The 17,968-nt window shown below is 41.5% G+C and overlaps 2 protein-coding genes across 2 annotated transcripts; both read left to right on the forward strand.

Moving 5' to 3' along the window:
• Window positions 1–10,661: 10,661 nt before the first annotated feature.
• Window positions 10,662–13,396, forward strand: LOC109190490 (probable LRR receptor-like serine/threonine-protein kinase At1g56140). The gene is made up of 11 exons (XM_019340974.1): window positions 10,662–10,973; window positions 11,410–11,584; window positions 11,702–11,773; window positions 12,009–12,080; window positions 12,184–12,255; window positions 12,367–12,438; window positions 12,531–12,602; window positions 12,691–12,762; window positions 12,910–12,981; window positions 13,083–13,154; window positions 13,286–13,396. The coding sequence occupies exons 1-11, from the start codon at window positions 10,820–10,822 to the stop codon at window positions 13,359–13,361; spliced, it is 981 nt and encodes a 326-aa protein (XP_019196519.1). The 5' UTR covers window positions 10,662–10,819; the 3' UTR covers window positions 13,362–13,396.
• A 3,328-nt stretch (window positions 13,397–16,724) lies between these two features.
• Window positions 16,725–17,636, forward strand: LOC109190491. Its single transcript, XM_019340975.1, has one exon. The coding sequence runs from the start codon at window positions 16,834–16,836 to the stop codon at window positions 17,458–17,460; it is 627 nt and encodes a 208-aa protein (XP_019196520.1). The 5' UTR covers window positions 16,725–16,833; the 3' UTR covers window positions 17,461–17,636.
• Window positions 17,637–17,968: the final 332 nt, after the last annotated feature.

Genomic DNA, 17,968 nt, shown 5'->3' on the forward strand with positions numbered 1-17,968 from the left:
AAATAACAGCATATACCTCCACATCTTCAAGCACATATTCTAAAGTTGCTCCGCGGTTATTCTTGACTTCGCAAAGACGAATAAATCGTACTTTTATTGCCTACGCAGCATTGTAAGCGTTTATTTTATTCAATAAAATAAAATTAGGAGCCATTATATTATATGTAGATTATTTTATATGGAGAATATGTATCTGAACCAGTGAGATTCAATGAAATATATGAAATTGGTAGTGGTAATATGTATCTTGAAATGCTTGATTTATATAGTGGTAGTGATAGCATAATTGAAGTTAGGAAATTTGATGAAATTAATTATTATAATATTATATTTGGTAAATTGACAATGATTTTTGTATAATTGATTTAGCATTTTTGTAATTATGTATTATGTATATAATGTATATAAAGTATATGTAAAATAAATTAGCAGAATTGAAAGAATTGAACTAATTTGAATTTTTGAAATAACAAATAAGGAGAAATTAAATTAATTATTATAATATTATATTTGGTAAATTGGCAATGATTTTTGTATAAATTTTTTTTTTTTTTTTGAACACAAGAACGAAAGTTGTATTACTGATCAAAACAAATGAGCGATACAATCTGGTGGAACACCAGACCAAACTCCCGAGACAGACATAGAAACGGTTGCCCGAGCAAGCTCATGAGCCACACGGTTCGCTGATCTCTTGACATGGGATACAGTTACATTCCCAATGTCCCTAGCAATCGACTGACATTGCTTAACAACTAAACCGACATACGAAAAATCAGACAAACAAGAATTGAAAGCATTACAAAAATTTAAACAATCAGATTCTAAAATGAAATTATTATGAGATTGGGATTTTGGCCATGTCAATGCTTCCTTGGCACCCAAAACCTCGGCCATAAACGGATCCCCTTCACCCATTAGACGCCCACTCATTGCCGCCACAAAATGCCCCTCGTGATCCCGGATCACACTGGCGAAACCAGCACCATCCCCTGAGACAGCTGCGTCAGTGTTGCATTTTAACGTACCTCTCGGCGGAGGAGTCCAATCAACCAATGGCCTAGCCGACACTTGTACTGAGCCGTTCCTCACAAAAACTTCTTCCCACGTTCGTTGCAAATTGCGCATACGCTCAATTGCCACAGCGCTTGTTGATGTCCTATTCTGCCACACAACTTCATTTCGTATGAGCCAAATAGTCCATAAGGTGGCTGCCAAACGAATACCTGACTGAGTAGACGTCCCGCCTATAGACTCGGCCATAAACTGCAAAAATTCACGCCCCTGACGTATGTCTGCATGACTCCAAAGTTGTTGTGCGAAGCCACAATCACAAAATAAGTGATTCATTGTCTCCGCATTAAAACCGCATAGCGGGCATCCTCCACCAATCCAAGCCCTCCTCTTATGAAGATTTTCACGTACTGGTAGTATACCGCGAGCACAACGCCATAAAAAATTCTTGACTTTGGGGGGAATGGACAATGCCCATAATGCCTGCCACGCCTGGAAACCATCGCTGCAGCTGTTCGGAAATTGATCTTCCATTAATAATCTGTACCCGTGTTTTACGGTATAGCAGCCGTGTATGTCGCCTACCCAACGCCAACAATCCTGAAGCTGGCTACTCACGGGAGTGGCAAGGATTTTAGGGACATCTTCAGGGAGAAAAATATCATAGATAATGTCTGTATCCCAATTGCCGTCCTCTGTCATTAAATTCTGCACTCTTGCCTCGCGAAGATAATCAACGCACGGAGTAGCTAGCTGCAAGTTGGATGAACCGGCTACCCAATTCCAGCCCCATACCTTCGTATCTCTACCGTCCCCCACTCGCCGGGCAATACCCAATTGTAATACATTTCGTCCAGCAAGTATGCTTCGCCAAATGAAACTGGGATTCCCACCTAGCTGTGCCTCCATAAAACCAGTCGTAGGAAAATATTTAGCTTTCATGGTTCTGCTCACCAATGACTCGGGTTGGATTAATAATCTCCAACCCTGTTTGGCTAGCAATGCAATATTGAATTGGTGTAATTTTTTGAAACCAAGTCCACCTTTCGCTTTCGGCGTACACATCTTCTCCCAACTTAGCCAGTGAATCCCGCGGTTTCCTGTATTCCCACCACCCCACCAGAATCGGTTGAACAATTTTTCCAGTGTATCACAAACTCGCAGCGGTAATAAATAGACCGACATGGTAAAAATGGGAAGGGATTGCGCAATACTTTTGAGTAAAACTTCTTTACCTGCGCGAGATAGTAACTTATTATGCCAAGCCCCCATTCTGGTACGCACGTTCCCTTCAATGTATTTAAAAATCGCAATTTTGCTTCGTCCCAGTGCCGAAGGAAGACCCAGATACCGTCCCAAATCCAGAGCTTCGGGAACTCCAATAATCCCAGACACCAAGTTCCTGATCGGAGTACTCGTGTTGTGGCTAAACACCGCAGTAGACTTCTCATAATTTATTAATTGTCCCGAGGCCAAGCTGTAAATATCTAAACAATCCTTAATTTTTAACGCCTCCCCTTCTTTGGCCCTGAAAAATAAAAGGCTGTCGTCAGCAAAAAACAGGTGGGTAATGGCCGGTGCACCCCGCGCCACTCTCACCCCGTGAATGTCCCCCCGGGCCTCTGCTTGCTGCAGAAGGATAGACAATCCCTCGGCGCATAAAATGAACAAATAGGGCGATAACGGGTCTCCCTGTCGGATACCCCGCGTAGGCCGAACCTGCCCCGCAATCTCCCCATTCACCAGAATTGAATAGTTTACAGTAGTAACGCATAGCATGAGTAAGTCTACCCAGTCTCTCTGAAAGCCCAACGCCTCCAACATTCCTTTTAAAAAAGGTCACTCCATCCTATCGTACGCTTTAGCCATATCTAGCTTTAGCGCCACCCACCCCTGACAACCCCCTGTTTTCCTACGTAGGTAGTGTCCTACCTCACCGGCAAGAATAATATTATCCGTGAGGAGCCGGTTAGGAACGAACGCACTTTGTGACTGAGACACCACATTATCCAAACACCCTTTAAGCCTATTAGCCAGCATTTTAGCGAGTACCTTGTACACCACTTTACATAGAGCTATCGGCCTGAGATCCGAGACCTTTTCCGGGACCGATTTCTTGGGAATGAGAACGATATTAGAATCATTCAATCCATGTGGGAACTGTTTATGCTCCACACAATTAATGATGAACACTGATAAGTCGTGTCCGAGAATCGGCCAGAAGTGCTGAAAGAACGCCGGTGACAAACCGTCCGGGCCAGGGGCCTTTTCCGGTTGCATGTCAAACAAGGCCGTTTTCACATCATCCACTGTGAACGGCTGAGACAGCGAGACTCTATAAAAGTGTATATAAAAAAAACATTCATGGACTTTTATCAACTTTTTATTTTCAAAAGTCTACAAAAGTCAATGAAATTCTAAATTGAATACATCCTTTCAAACTTTCAATGATTTTGATTCTTAATTATCATTTATAATTTTCTTACAAAACATTTAAATATATCACAAAATTCTTCTTATTATATAGTTCTTCACCCACATCAACATTCTCAACATTATTATTTATATCCATAGTATGTTGAGACTTATATGCTAATTACTTGTATATATTATTAATAAACATCAACAAAAAAAAAAAAAAAAAACTATTTCATTAGAAATTCATAACAATATTGAACTATAAAATTTATAATAAAATAATTGATCAAATAAAATATTTAAAAATATAATTACAAGTTACATAAAATAAAAAAATAAAAATCTAATATTAATAATATAAAAAAAATTATACTTGATATATTGCTAGGCATCACGCAAAGAACTATTATTTGCAATAGCAATTTGAGACTGCGAACAACAACAAGGTGATACTGTTTGCAATCCCAAATTGTTGTTGCGAGCAGTAGTTCGCTATTCGTAGTAATCTGTTGTTAAAAAAAAAAACAATATAAACAAGCAATAATGAAGTAAAAATAATATTATTTCAAATTTTTAGAGGAAGATTGTAAAGTTTAGGAGAGAGAGAAAAACTGGTAGAGTTTAGGTATGAGGAAAATATAGGATAATGAAGAAAAAAATAATTTTATTAATTTTAGATATGTTTATAAAGTTTAAATAGAGAGAAAAAATAGAGTTTAAATAGAGAGAGAAAACATTCAAAGTTGTTAGAAAGAAAATTTTGAAATCTTGGGGTTGATGGTTGGATTTTAACTATATATATTTAAGAAGGAAAAGTCTACAAAAGTCCTAAAATTAAAAAGTCTACAAAAGTTCAAAACTTTTTGAATACCACATGACTTTTAAAGACTCTTTAAAAGTCTTAATCGAATACCACATGACTTTTAAAGACTCTTTAATAATTTTGATTGAATACCGATGACTTTTAAAGGCTCTCTACAAGTTTGAATTGAATACCTCCAAACTTTTAAAGTTCATACAAGTCTTTAAAACTCTATGAAAGTCATGATTGAATACACCCCCCTTACACTCCAGACTCAAGACCTCCCCTGCATCATTCTTGAGCTTGATTCTTTGTCTTAAAGGTCTTGACGTATCCATGCAGATTCTCAATCTTATAAATTCAATCCAGGTTCCATCGATGAGGAATATTGTCTGATAGATTCAATAGAACTGAAACACAAGAGATAAATAACAGTAGTAGTAGAGTCCTAGTAGAGTACTACAATCACATTCCTAACACTTCCCCTCAAGCGCAAGGGTGGCAGGAACAACATTGAGCTTGCCTCGTAAGAAACTGAATCGCGGCCCGGCCAACGCCTTAGTGAAAATATCAGTTAACTGGTCCTTCGTAGAGATAAAGTTGACCTGCAGCTCCTTTTTGGCAACCTTGTCACGAACAAAGTGGTAATCGATCTCCGCATGCTTGGTCCGTGCATGGAACACCGGGTTCGCACACAGGTACGTAGCACCCAAGTTGTCACACCACTACTTCGGAGAGGAGGACGGCGGTATACCAAGTTCCTTCAAGAGAGACACCAACCAAGTGACCTCAGCAGAGACATTCGCAAGGGCCTTATACTCAGCTTCAGTGGAGGAACGGGCCAAGGTGCGCTGTTTCCGACATGCCCAAGACACAAGATTGCTGCCCAGAAAAACAGCAAACCCACTCGTCGACTTGCGATCCTCCGGATCACCGGCCCAATCCGAATCAGAAAAGGCATGAACCTCAAGCGAAGCAGACTTATGAACACGGAGACCATAATGAACCGTGCCCTTAACATACCGCAAAACGCGTTTTAGCAAGCACCAATGCGCCGTGGTTGGAGAGTGCATGTGTTGACACAATTTGTTCACAGCAAAAGCGAGATCCGGACGCGTAACAGTAAGATACTGAATTGCACCCGCTAGACACCGATAGTGAGTGGGATCAGCATACAACGTCGTAGTAGATTCGTCAACCTTAGCCACAGAGATAGGCATGACCAAGGCCTTGCAATCCACCATGCCAGCACGCTTCAGAATGTCCGTCATATAACGCCGTTGAGACAAAAGAACACCATCACCATGCGGGACCATCTCAATACTGAGAAAGAACGATGGTGCACCCATGTCCCGAACCTTGAACTCACGAGCTATCTTAGTCACCAAATTAGCCACACGCTTAGAGTCTGAACCCATCACGAGGATGTCGTCCACATAGACAAGCAAGTACAATCAGACCGAACCAGCGGAATAAGTGAACAGAGACACGTCCGTCTTAGACGGATGAAAACCAACCGTGAGCAGAAAATCATGCAACCTGGTGAACCAGGCCAGTGGCGCCTGCTTAAGGCCATAGAGAGACCGCTGCAAAAAACAAACATAATTAGGAAAAGATTTATCCTCGTAACCCGGAGGTTGACGCATGTAAACCGTCTCGGACAGATTGCCATTCAGGAATGCATTGTGAATGTCCAACTGCCGAACTGACCAGCCCCTCGAAACCGCCAAAGAAAGGAGCAATCGCACCGTGGTAGGCTTCACAACAGGACTGAAAGTTTCAAAGAAATCATGCCCGGCAACCTGATTGAACCCCTTCGCAACCAAACGAGCCTTGTGACGTTCCACCGAACCGTCAGCCTTCCGTTTAGTACGGAAGACCCACTTGCAACCAACCACGTTCATACCGGACTCAAAGGGCACCAAACGCCATGTATTATTCTGCAACAAAGCGTTAAATTCAAGATCCATGGCCGCTCGCCATTCCGGATGAAGCACCGCCTGAGAGTAGCAAGTAGGATCCGACACTGCAACCTGAGCAGCCAAAACAGCCGGATCACGCGACCGGAGCGCCATGGAATGAGACCGAGGCAGTCCACGCTGCTGGCGTGAACCCCGCAAACGACCACGACCACGGCGTACTGGCTCGGGAGAAACAGACCGCGAGGCACCGCTGGACACCTCACCAGACGAGGTTGGACGATCAGATGGCGCAACAGAAGCCGGACGCACGGGAAACTGCCGCAGAGGAACTGGCGGCACACCAGGAGAAGCCACAGCCACTGGCGCAACACCCCACGGCTCCGGTCAACAATCAGCAGCCTGTACATTACAACCAGAAGCAAACGGAAAAACGGCTTCATCAAAGCGCACATGGCGACAGATGAATACCTTGTTAGTAGTCAAATCCAAACATCGATAGCCACAGAATGACTCGGGGTAACCCAGAAAGACACAAGGGGAGGAACGGTATTGTAGCTTGTTACGGTTGTACGGGTGTAACAACGGAAAACACAAACACCCGAACACCCGTAAAAACGAGTACGAGGGAGAAGAATGAAACACACGAAAGTGGGGACTCTCATTATGAAGAACACTAGTAGGCAATTTATTGATTAACGAAACAGTGGTCTCAAACGCGTAGTCCCAATAACGAGTGGGAATGGACGCCTGAGCCATCAACGCCAAACCCGTCTCAACAATGTGACGGTGGCAACGCTCCACCCTCCCATTCTGTTCATGTGTGTAGGCACAAGATTGCCGATGAACAATTCCAAGGGAGAGAAGGGTGGAGTGTAATTTTTTGTACTCACCCCCCAAGTCAGATTGAACAGAGACGATTTTACGCGAAAAGAAACGCTCAACTTGTAAACGAAAACGATCAAATATTGAATATAAATCTGTTTTCGCACGCATAGGATAAAACCAAACAAATCTAGTATAACCATCTACGAATAACACAAAGTAACGATGGCCATTCGTAGAAAGTAAAGGCGCAGGGCCCCAAATGTCTGTATAAATTAACTGAAGTACACGCGAACTAGATTGATGGACACGCGGTAAAGGAAAGCGAGAGGCCTTCCCAACCTGACAAGCAGAACATAAAGATGAACTAAGACTAGAACGAATAGACAAAGAATGCAAAATCTGACGAAGGACACGAGCATGAGGATGCCCCAGCCGATTGTGCCAGACAGTAGAGGTGACACGCGCAGCTAACGCAGTCGGACCTGGACTCGGAGCCGACCAGGAATAGAGACCACCCGAGACACCACCCTTATGCAGGACCTCCTTGGTTAAAAGATCCTTCACAAAGAAACATTCGGGGTGAAATTCAAAATAGACACGGTTGTCTCTTGCGAAACGTTGAACCGACAAAAGGGAAGCAGATAAACCAGGAACGAATAAAATGTCAGACAAATTTAAGACTCTAGAATTGACGGCTAATGAAGATGAACCGACACCAACAATAGGCATACCTGTGCCATCTCTAACACGCAACTGATCAGACCCAGTATAGCTAGCAGCAGAAGACATCATAGAAGGATCTGGAGTGGCGTGATTAGTAGCCCCCGTGTCCGGGAACCATTGTTGCGATGAGACCGAACCAACAGCATCTCCTGAGTAAGCAACATGAGCTTGCGGCGCCGGAGCCCCCGAATAACGCTGGAAGCAATTCAAGGCAGAGTGGCCAGGCCCATCACAGATTTGACACCGCAATCCACCGCGGTCGCCACGGCCACCGCGACCACGCCCTCGCTGCCGCCGACCACCACCACGTTGGTGCGACTGCCCGCGACCACGCTGAGCAGCCAACGTGACATTAGCCGCCGGACCAGCACCATCCTGGCACAGATAAAGTCCTGTGCGACGAGGAAGTCCGAAAGCTCGGTGAGAGTCACCGGGTCACCAGTTGTGAGAGTCGCCACCAACGGCTGATACTTCGGCCTTAGTCCATGAAAAATGTACAAATTCTTATCATCTAAACTCACCGGACGCCCTGCCAATGCCAAGTCCTCAATGATCAACTGAGCCCGTCCAAGATAATCCGGGATGGAAGCATCCCCCTAACGGAGAGCCGGTAGCTGACCGAGGAGACGCAACGCACGGGCACGCGTAGCCAACCCCAAAGACTGCTCCACCGAAAGCCACAACTGCCACGACGTAGACTTCCCGACTGCCAAATGCATGACCTCCTCAGACAACGAGGAGATTAACATCGACAGTATAGTTTGATCTTGTTGAAGCCAGGCAGAACGCGCCGCCAACAATGAAGCAGAAAAACCGCCATCAGAAGGGCCGGGTGTAGGGGCCGCAGGCAACTCAGGACACGCAAACGAGCCATCAACATACCCCAGGAGCCCCTGACCACGCAGGAACGGGAGTAATTGGGTCCGCCAAAACAGAAAATTGCGAGCCGTGAGCTTGAGAGAGACAAAGTGATGCGCAGACGAGAGAGAGTTGTCAACGACAGGGGCAGAAGCCGTAGCCTTAGACACCGTGCGCTCCGAAGAAACGCCAATTGAGCCGTCGTCTCTGATCGTCGCCATGGGAGAGAAAACGAAAGAGATGGATAACACCCGGTAACTGATACCAGATGAGGAATATTGTCGGATAGATTCAATAGAACTGAAACACAAGAGATAAATAACAGTAGTAGTAGAGTCCTAGTAGAGTACTACAATCACATTCCTAACACCATCATAGTTTGATAAGTCAACCTTGACAAATACTCCTAGTTGAGCACCTATGAACTCCGCCATCTTTAGGGTAATCATCTTCCTTGGTATTTTGTGAATTTGCACCCAGAACTCAGCCTTAGAGAGATCAACATCAAGGGGAGATTCGTTATCTTGAAGCTGATATAGAATGTGGAGGTGTTGTTCGAATGACCATGGTCCGTCTTCAAGCATGTTAGTGTTTTGAGTCTAAAACCCCAACATGTAATTGGCAAAATTATTATGGCAAATTAGATAGGTTTTCTATTTTAGAGTCTGTCAGAGTTTGAAGACTGAAGTTCTGATTGATCAGATAATCCGTCAAAGCGTCTCAGAATCAAAATCGTTGGAGATCTTTTATTGAAGACGCGTATGAGCTGGCAAACGCGATTTTGAGGTGATATTTCAAGAAAGAATATCAGTAAATCATCTCTCCTTAGGTATGGACGAAATCTCCTTAACAAATCAAGATTGATTAGCTATACAAGTCCTACCTTTTACAACCAGAGCTATTTTTGGAGAGAATCAAAGACAAGAAGTATTTATGCATACAATACTTCACAAGTTAGGGTTGAATGCCTTGAAGCCAACACTCTAAATATTAAAAGAATACACATCTCTGGCTATTCCATTCCTTCTCAAGAAATACAGTTCATGGTGCTTAAGAAGATGAACTTGAGAAGAATCAATCATGCTTAAACCAGTGGACGTGAAGATCACTCAGTTGCGGGAACAACGTGGGACTGCGTCAGTGAAGCGGACTGCATCAGAGTTAGCTCTCCATTGAAGGGATTTCATTGGACTTCTGGATGCGCGGCTCTCCGACTTCAACAATTCACTAAACCTCTGTAGACTGGGTACTGACCTTGTGTGGGGCACTTGGGTGAGATCGTTTTTCTCTACCTTTGTACATTGGATTATGAGTTAGTGGATTGGACGCATCAGTGATCGTCCCCCAGACGTAGATACACACTGTATCGAACTGGGTAAACAATATTTTGTGTCTTTTATTTCTGTTTGATTTAATTTCCGCACCATGACTATTCACTGATCTACGACAGTGTTAAGTCAATCACTCAAACAGAATTATACTGAAATATTATCTAGACACAATATTTAACACAAATACAGAAATTACAAAGCACCCTGCCAATGTCTTTTTCATGAAAAAACTGGAAGATAAACAAGTTTGTCGCTATCTCCTTCGCCATCATCCCCTTCACTGGTCTCAATACGGTTGCCATAGTTTCCTTTCGGAAGTTAAACTTAACAGCTTTTTCCTTCAATAATGTGCCCACCAAGGTATAGACTCCTTCACCATTAGCATTCCAAGTATCATCATCATCAAATGGCATATCCACCTCCACGTCGTCCTGGATATTCAATGATGCATACTGAGTCTCCAGAGGTTCCTTGCCTCCTGCTCGACGCCATCAGGTAAGAGAGAAGGGACAGAGAGCAGGTGTGAGAACCAACAGCTCAAGAGAAAATCGAAGGGAGTTTGGTTTATGGAGAAGAAACACTAAAGCCCTGACCTCAGGGATATATAAATGACAGCCAACAACCAACATTCATTGTCATAAACAGGGTTGGTAGAATTCTTCAATAATGAAGCAGACCCCCAACTACACACACCCGGAAAAGACCGAAATAAAAACTTGTAAAGATACAAGAGGAAAAAGCTTGTTAACTAGAACAAGAGGAAGAAAGATGCCAAGAGAATGATTAACCGGGAACGTTGCCGGAGCTACTTACTCCATTTGTCCAATATTTAAATTCAATTATTTGTTCCAACTTGACTTGTTGCCCCCTTGCTACTTTTTTGTTTCATACTTGCATCTTCAGGGCTTAGCTTCAGAAGTTAACCGATGGAGGTGAAGTTTTTAGGATCTAGTAGTGGAGTTGGTCTGATGAAGTGCATCATGATTATAGCAGCAGTAGTTACCATTTCTTGCCCGCAGAATCTTCCGACAGCCCGTGCTCAGATCCAGATCGCAAACGCTACCCTTGATCCCTCTGAAGGTGCGCAACATGCTCTCAATTCCTGTATTTTTCCATAACATTTATGCATATTCATGGGGGCATAGGGGCAGTCACCCCCTCTCCTCAAAATACCTTGTAAAAGTCTCATATTTTGGAATAAAAAACTTGGAGTTAATACTAGTTGTGGATCAAATGATAGATTATAGTCTACTCAAATCAGATGAAGTAGAAAAATTGAGTCCATGTAATGTTACGAGAAAATTCTGTCTCAAGTCTCAATTCTTTCTCTTCTACGATATATCTACTATTGATATAATATCAATTATGAAGTTAAAAAGTATTGAAAAACAAGTTGAGCATTACTTTTGGAAAGTTTTTTGCACTCGCATTTTTTGTTTTTGGCCTAAATTCCTAAGGATCGGAGCACTTCATATTAACTTAGCCAAGAAATTCAACAATGGATACTGTGCTGCAGCTAGTATTTTGAACTCCGTATTCCAACAATGGGGGATTTGGCGGAACAATTGGTGGGACATGGCTGTAAACATGTGCACTGGCGCCGCCATCGATTCTACCAGTTTGCAAGAGCAGTTTTTCAATCCGGGAATCAAATGCGATTGCTCTTCCACCCCTTGCCACATCACTGCCCTGTAATCTACCATCTTCTCCACTTTCTTCTCTGCAATTCATCAATTGTTTATAATTCTTTTTTATTTTTTCGTATTTATGGAGTTCAATGCATCATGATGTATGTTTTTTCTTCGCAGGAAAGTTTACGCTTTAGATGTCGTTGGTCCGATTCCGGATGAACTTTGGAAGCTAAATTTCATCACTGATCTGTATGAATTCTTTCTATATAGTGTATAATTTGGACCGTAATCATTTTATGTGGCAGTTTCGACAAGCTCATTTGATTATATTATTAAGATTATTGATTGAACAATCCGTGTTCTACACTTAAGTAACTTGGGATTTGGTAATGGATTATTTACAATTCATAACCTGTGTGTATGTATGTACGGAGTAATATATAATTCTCTTCTAAGTCCAGACACCTCCTCATTTTGTTTGTAGAAATCTGGGCCAAAATTACCTGACAGGCACACTATCCCCTTCCATTGCAAATATGAGTGGTCTGCAATACCTGTAAGTCAACTATATCTTCGGTATTTCACTTGATATAGTTATCTCTGTTTCATGTTGAGTACATGTGTTAATGCATATATGACTCTTTTTTCATTGTCACCAGAAGCTTAGGCATTAATGCATTGTCAGGGGAGCTTCCAAAGGAACTTGGATTGCTGACTGACATGAGATCCTTGTAAGACATTATTAAAGTCATTCATGGATATTATGATTCATTATTGATGTGTATGATCAGGATATTATTGGACATTTGTTTGCACAAAATTGAAATTTGCATGTGTTGCAGTTCAATTGGCTCAAATAACTTCTCTGGACCTTTGCCTTCGGAGCTTGGAAATTGGAAACGCCTTACACAAATGTAAGATTGATTCAATGCTTTTAACAATAAGACTTCTGGATGCCAGCTACAGCTTTCTCTTTATATTGATAGATTTTTTATTCAATTTCCAGCTATATAGCTAACTCTGGTGTTAGTGGTGCTATACCTCCAACATTTGCAAATCTTCTTAACCTAGACACAGTGTAAGTTCCCTTGGTTTTTATTTTTTTAAAGTAAAAATCAGGTCAATTCTGTAATCGCGTTCAATGGAGTGAATTTTGTTTCTTTCAGGTGGGCTTCAAACACTGAGCTTACAGGGAGGATACCTGATTTCATTGGGAATTGGTCAAAGCTTACTACCTTGTAAGACTGTTAATAAGATTATTATCCATTCCAAACAATCCATTGCACTTGATATCTAGATTCAATGGAAAATCATTCTTAATCCATACCCATTGCTGGTTCTCTACTTTCCATTGTTTATGATTGGCATCAATTGTATTTCTGCAGGAGGTTTGAAGGAAATTCATTTCAGGGCCCAATTCCATCTACACTTTCAAATTTGACCTTAATGATTGACTTGTGAGTTTTATCCAAACTCTTACTTTTTTTTTTATGTGTGTTACAAAGTTTGTTTTTCTTGTTAAGAATATTCTAATGTCTATTGCACTGGATACTTGCAGGAGGATAAGTGATCTTTTGAATGGGAGCTCTTCACTGGACTTCATTAGGAATATGACGAATTTAAGCAGTCTGTAAGGAGATATAATCAGCTCCAATCTGCAAAGTTTTATTATACTCCTGTTTTTTCCCTCACCCCCCCCCCCCCCCCCCCCGCCCTCTTTGAATCTGACCGATTGTAATGAACTGATTGCTTGATCCTCAGAATTTTACGGAATAACAACATTTCTGGTTCCATCCCCTTGAATATTGGAGAATATCAGAGCTTGTCACTGCTGTAAGTTCCGGTTGAAGTATGCTTTTAATTGAAATCTTGAGTGTCTACTTCTTTTGTTTGAAATGAGTTATGTTAAGATTAATAAGAACAATAAACAATAATAACTGTTGAAAACTAAATAGATAGATTTATCTATAGGGTTGTGTCTGTTTATGAATAGGTGTAAGTTATGAATAGTTATTTACAGTTATGTATTTGTGTATATATATGTACTCTATTTCTGTATTAGAAATAGAGAGAATACTAATATAATTTCAGTCTTATATACATTTCCTAGTCCTTGATTCTTCATATTGCTTCCGCCTAACTGGCGAGTGGTATTATTCTCCACCCGCCGGGCCATTCCATCCTCCAAATTCAACATGGTATCAGAGACTACTTTCTTAGGGCATTCCAAACATCAAAATTGTTTTTCGAACAGTAAAGTTACTGTTCACGCAAACCCTAATTTTTTAAATTACTTGCTTTTGGTGAGTTCTTTTGTCAAATTAGTGTCACCCATCCCTTCTACTGTCTCTGGCGAGCCAGACCCCGCAAGCGGCATCGCCATCTCCTCCGCCACGCGCCGCCGCCATTGTCGGACTCCGGTCGCACGCACCAGCGCGTGTGGCTGTCTCCGGCGGCTTTTTTTTCCGGCGAAACTCTCCAGTTCTGCTCGTCGGCTCTCCTCCATTCCTTCTGTGCATATGATGTATTTTTCCGGTGAAAATTTTACAGATTGTTGGTTTGCCCTTCTTTGGACATGTTGGTGAAGTTTTAAGGCTTTTTGGGTTTATTGCCAACTTCTTTCCAGGGTTTTTTGCTATAACTGTATTCAGTATACCATATTTATTCCCTAGGGTTTTCAAGTTTGGTACCTTTTGTTTATTTCCGGAAGTCTCTTTTGTTATTCACTTATCCTATAAGGGGTATAAACAACAATCATATGTGGTGCTCCCGGTATTCATACTTCACTCTTTGGGTGTACTTGTCATTACTTTGGTGCTCTTGTTGAGAGGCTGGAGTGTGGTGGGAAAGGGCTACCTGGAAGAGGACTACCCGCTGCTTGATAAGGTTCAAAGGAAACCGAGAAGAGTCCGGAGCGAAAGCTATCCAGAGTGAAGTCGTCCACTCATCCGGTGCCGGTCTAGCGGAGGGGGCGACCTAGAAAAGGGCTACCGGTACTTGATAAGGTCTGGAGTGAAGCCATCCAAAGGGGAAAAGGGCTACCTGTGACGAGAAGAGTCCGGAGTGTGAGCCATCTAGAGTAAGCTGCCGCGGACGTCGGCTTCTCAAGAGAGTGCTTATGTTGCTGTGAGGGTGTTCGTGTTAATCGCCCATGGTGCCTTCATTACGAAGGATTGTGTATAGCATTGTCCCTCCGAAGCCATCTAGCACTGTTATTCTCTAGCTGCTTTTAATTTTCATTTGTAATATAGAGTGTATGTTTAATCCAAGCTTGGAACTTCTAGATGTTCCAGCTTGAGGGGGAGTGTTGAAAACTAAATAGATAGGTTTATCTATAGGGTTGTGTATGTTTATGAATGGTGTAAGTTATGAATAGTTATTTACAGTTATGTATTTGTGTATATATGTCCTCTGTTTCTGTATTAGAAATAGAGAGAATACTAATATAATTTCAGTCTTATATACATTTCCTAGTCTTTGATTCTTCATATTGCTTCCGCCTAACTGGCGGGTGGTATTATTTTCCACCCGCCGGGTCATTCCATCTTCCAAATTCAACAATGATGGCAGAAAGGGTAAAGAAGACAAGATTTACGTGGTTCGGCAAAGTGCCTACATCCACAGGAGTGAAACAATACTCTTATTCATAGTGATGGTGATTGTGGTGACAGAACCCCTTAGAGATACAACCAATATATTTATAGGCATCTAATCTCAGGTCTATCCGTTTCACTCCTACCCCTAGTATGAGAAAAACTCATATTCCTAATCCATATATGAGACAAACTCAACAATCTCTATGTTCTTTAAGAGAAAAGATAACTCAACAAATCTCCACCTAAACGAATATGCTCTTTAGGAGAAAAGACTCATCTCACCATCTCCACCTTTACATACATGCCCTTTAGGAGAAAAGACTATCTCCACCTTGGCGAATATGCTCTTTAGGAGAAAAAGATAACTTAACAAATCTCCACCTTGGCAAATATGTCCTTTAGGAGAAAAGACTTATCTCATCATATCCACCTTCACAAATATGCCCCTTAGGAGAAAAATACTTATCTCACATATACACATGGGTAGGAACAACCATGGTCATCCCAACTAGCAAGCCACATGCATACGAATTTATGTGTCATGTGCACTGTGGACCCTAGTGCATATGTATAAGTCTTATGTTGTAAATTTTTGTGTCTTGTGTTATGAAATTCTGTACATTAAGAGTATGAATTCTATACTTGAAACAAATTAATAATTGTGTCTTATGTTATGAATTTATGTGTCATGTGTTTGTGAAATTCTGTGCCTATGAACACAAATTATGTACCTAAATCAGATTTAAAAAATAAGTAAAATATATAACATGTGTATGTGTCTTGTGTTGTAACTTTTTATGTCTTGTGTTATGAAATTCTGTACCTTACGAATAAGAATTTCGTACCTCGTTGTTTCGATCCAAGGTCCATAATACTACGTGGACCTGATCCATGATATAAATTGCCATATACGCTATGTTATTTTAGTGACATGTTTGAATCTTTGATTTATTTGGGCAAATTATGTTGTGCATCCGTATGCACCATGCATGGTGCATACGGATGCAAAAACGACGTCGTTTTAATAAAACGCGCGTCTTCCCTTAAAAAAAAAAAAAAAAAAAATCAGGTTCGATTCTCAGCAACAACATATGAAGTAAAATTCCATAATCAATGAACTATATTTCCATAATCGATGAACTATAATTCCATAATCGATGAACTATAATTCCATAATCTAATCTATGAACTAAAAATTCCAGAATGAATGAACTAAAATTTCATAATCTATAAACTAAAATTTCAGAATCGATGAACTACAATTCCATAATCGATGAACTATAATTCCATAATCTATGGACTAAGATTCCAGAATGAATAAACAATATAATGTTGTTGCTGGGAATCGAACCTGAATTTTTTTTAAAGAGGAGACGTGCGTTTTTTTTATAAAACAACGTCGTTTTGACATCCGTATGCACCATGCGGATGCACAGCATAACGATTGATTTATTTGCAGATGTAATACTTAAATAATTTTATATTTTCACGCACACTTAAATATTTTATTTTGGTTAAGCCCATGAAAAAGCTACTATGAGCCGCCTAGCCCAAGTATATATTTCAATATTCGACCGTTAGAATTTCAAATCTCAACCGACCGTTTTAAAACGAAACGCTCCCTCTTTACTGTTTGCTCCGTTGTTCTCCAAATCTCTCTCTCTCTCTCTAAGTCTCTCCGTCTCTCTATAGAAGCGCCGAAGCAGCATAAAAATGGCAGATCAGAACGCTACAACAACAACATCATCATCCTCAATCATGGAGGCGAAGCCCATTCACCCGCTGCACCAAATCTCCGAGAGCCCGACCCACAAGCTCCTCCTCAAGCAATGGCTGAAGGAGCAAGACCTAATCCTCAACAGAATCGTGGCGAAAGAGACTCAGATCGACTCCGTCCGGAAAGAGATCACGCAGCTCTACATCTTCTTCTTCCTCTTCCACTCGATCTCCCTCACCTTCCTCTTCAGCTCCGCATCGCAGCAGAGGAAGGCCGGATTCTACTGCCGCAGATCGTGGATCCCGTCTCTCTGCTCCCTCCTCTGCTCCATGGGGATCATCTGGGCGGTGCGGTACAAGACCGACACGGAGAGCCACCTGGAGAAGCTTCTGGAGAGGGAGAAAGAGGACGGGAAGCTGTTGGCGAAGTGCGTGGAGGAGCTGAAGAAGAAGGGCGTGGAATTCGATCTGTTGAAGGAAGTTGACGCGCTTAGAAGGGCTAAGAGTATGAGAGTGGAAGCTAAGATGGTGAGGAAATGGTCTGCTAGAGACTTTGTTACTCTCTTCTTCTTCACCGTCTCTTGCATTGTTCTTGGTCTTACGAACCTCATCTTGTGCGGTTAAGTTGTTGGGATTCTCTATTCATATATATTGCTACCAAATTATTTTGATAATGTTTTCTGGGATTGGTTTACAGGGACAGGGGTTGTAACTTGTAATTTGCAGAATATGCTGTTCTGCTTTTGTAATTTTGGAACTATTATGGAGTCTTGTGCAATAAAAAGAAATTGTTTTATCTATACTAGCTCGATAATCAAGTAAGAACCAACTTTAATCAGCGAACTGTGAACTTGTGAAGGATTGCAGTGCACTTACTACATTATTGCATCCCAAGATCCTCCAAGCATGTCTAGGAGCCGTAGCAGTGCAATCAATCATATAGTAGTTGCAGTACAATCCTTCACAAATTCACAATTCGTAGGTTAAAATTGGTTACTATTCGTCAGTTATTGGTCCGTTCTGACAGGAGTTCTGATACGAATTCTCAAATTTTACTCTCTCAAACTCATGATAGAATAAGTTTAAAAGTTCTACTCATAGATAATAAGGAATAAAAATTGAGAGTAAATTT

The sequence above is a fragment of the Ipomoea nil genome, unplaced genomic scaffold (assembly GCF_001879475.1).
Source record: "Ipomoea nil cultivar Tokyo-kokei standard unplaced genomic scaffold, Asagao_1.1 scaffold1576, whole genome shotgun sequence".
Classification (NCBI taxonomy): domain Eukaryota; kingdom Viridiplantae; phylum Streptophyta; class Magnoliopsida; order Solanales; family Convolvulaceae; genus Ipomoea; species Ipomoea nil.

What these genes read in the sequence shown, in the direction of transcription:
- LOC109190490 (XM_019340974.1), top strand. Translation starts at nt 10,820, where the DNA reads ATGGAGGTGAAGTTTTTAGGATCTAGTAGTGGAGTTGGTCTGATGAAG. An exon ending in CTAAATTTCATCACTGATCT is followed by an intron (nt 11,774 to 12,008) that starts GTATGAATTCTT and finishes TTTTGTTTGTAG; the next exon opens with AAATCTGGGCCAAAATTACC. An exon ending in TGGAAACGCCTTACACAAAT is followed by an intron (nt 12,439 to 12,530) that starts GTAAGATTGATT and finishes TTCAATTTCCAG; the next exon opens with CTATATAGCTAACTCTGGTG.
- LOC109190491 (XM_019340975.1), top strand. Translation starts at nt 16,834, where the DNA reads ATGGCAGATCAGAACGCTACAACAACAACATCATCATCCTCAATCATG.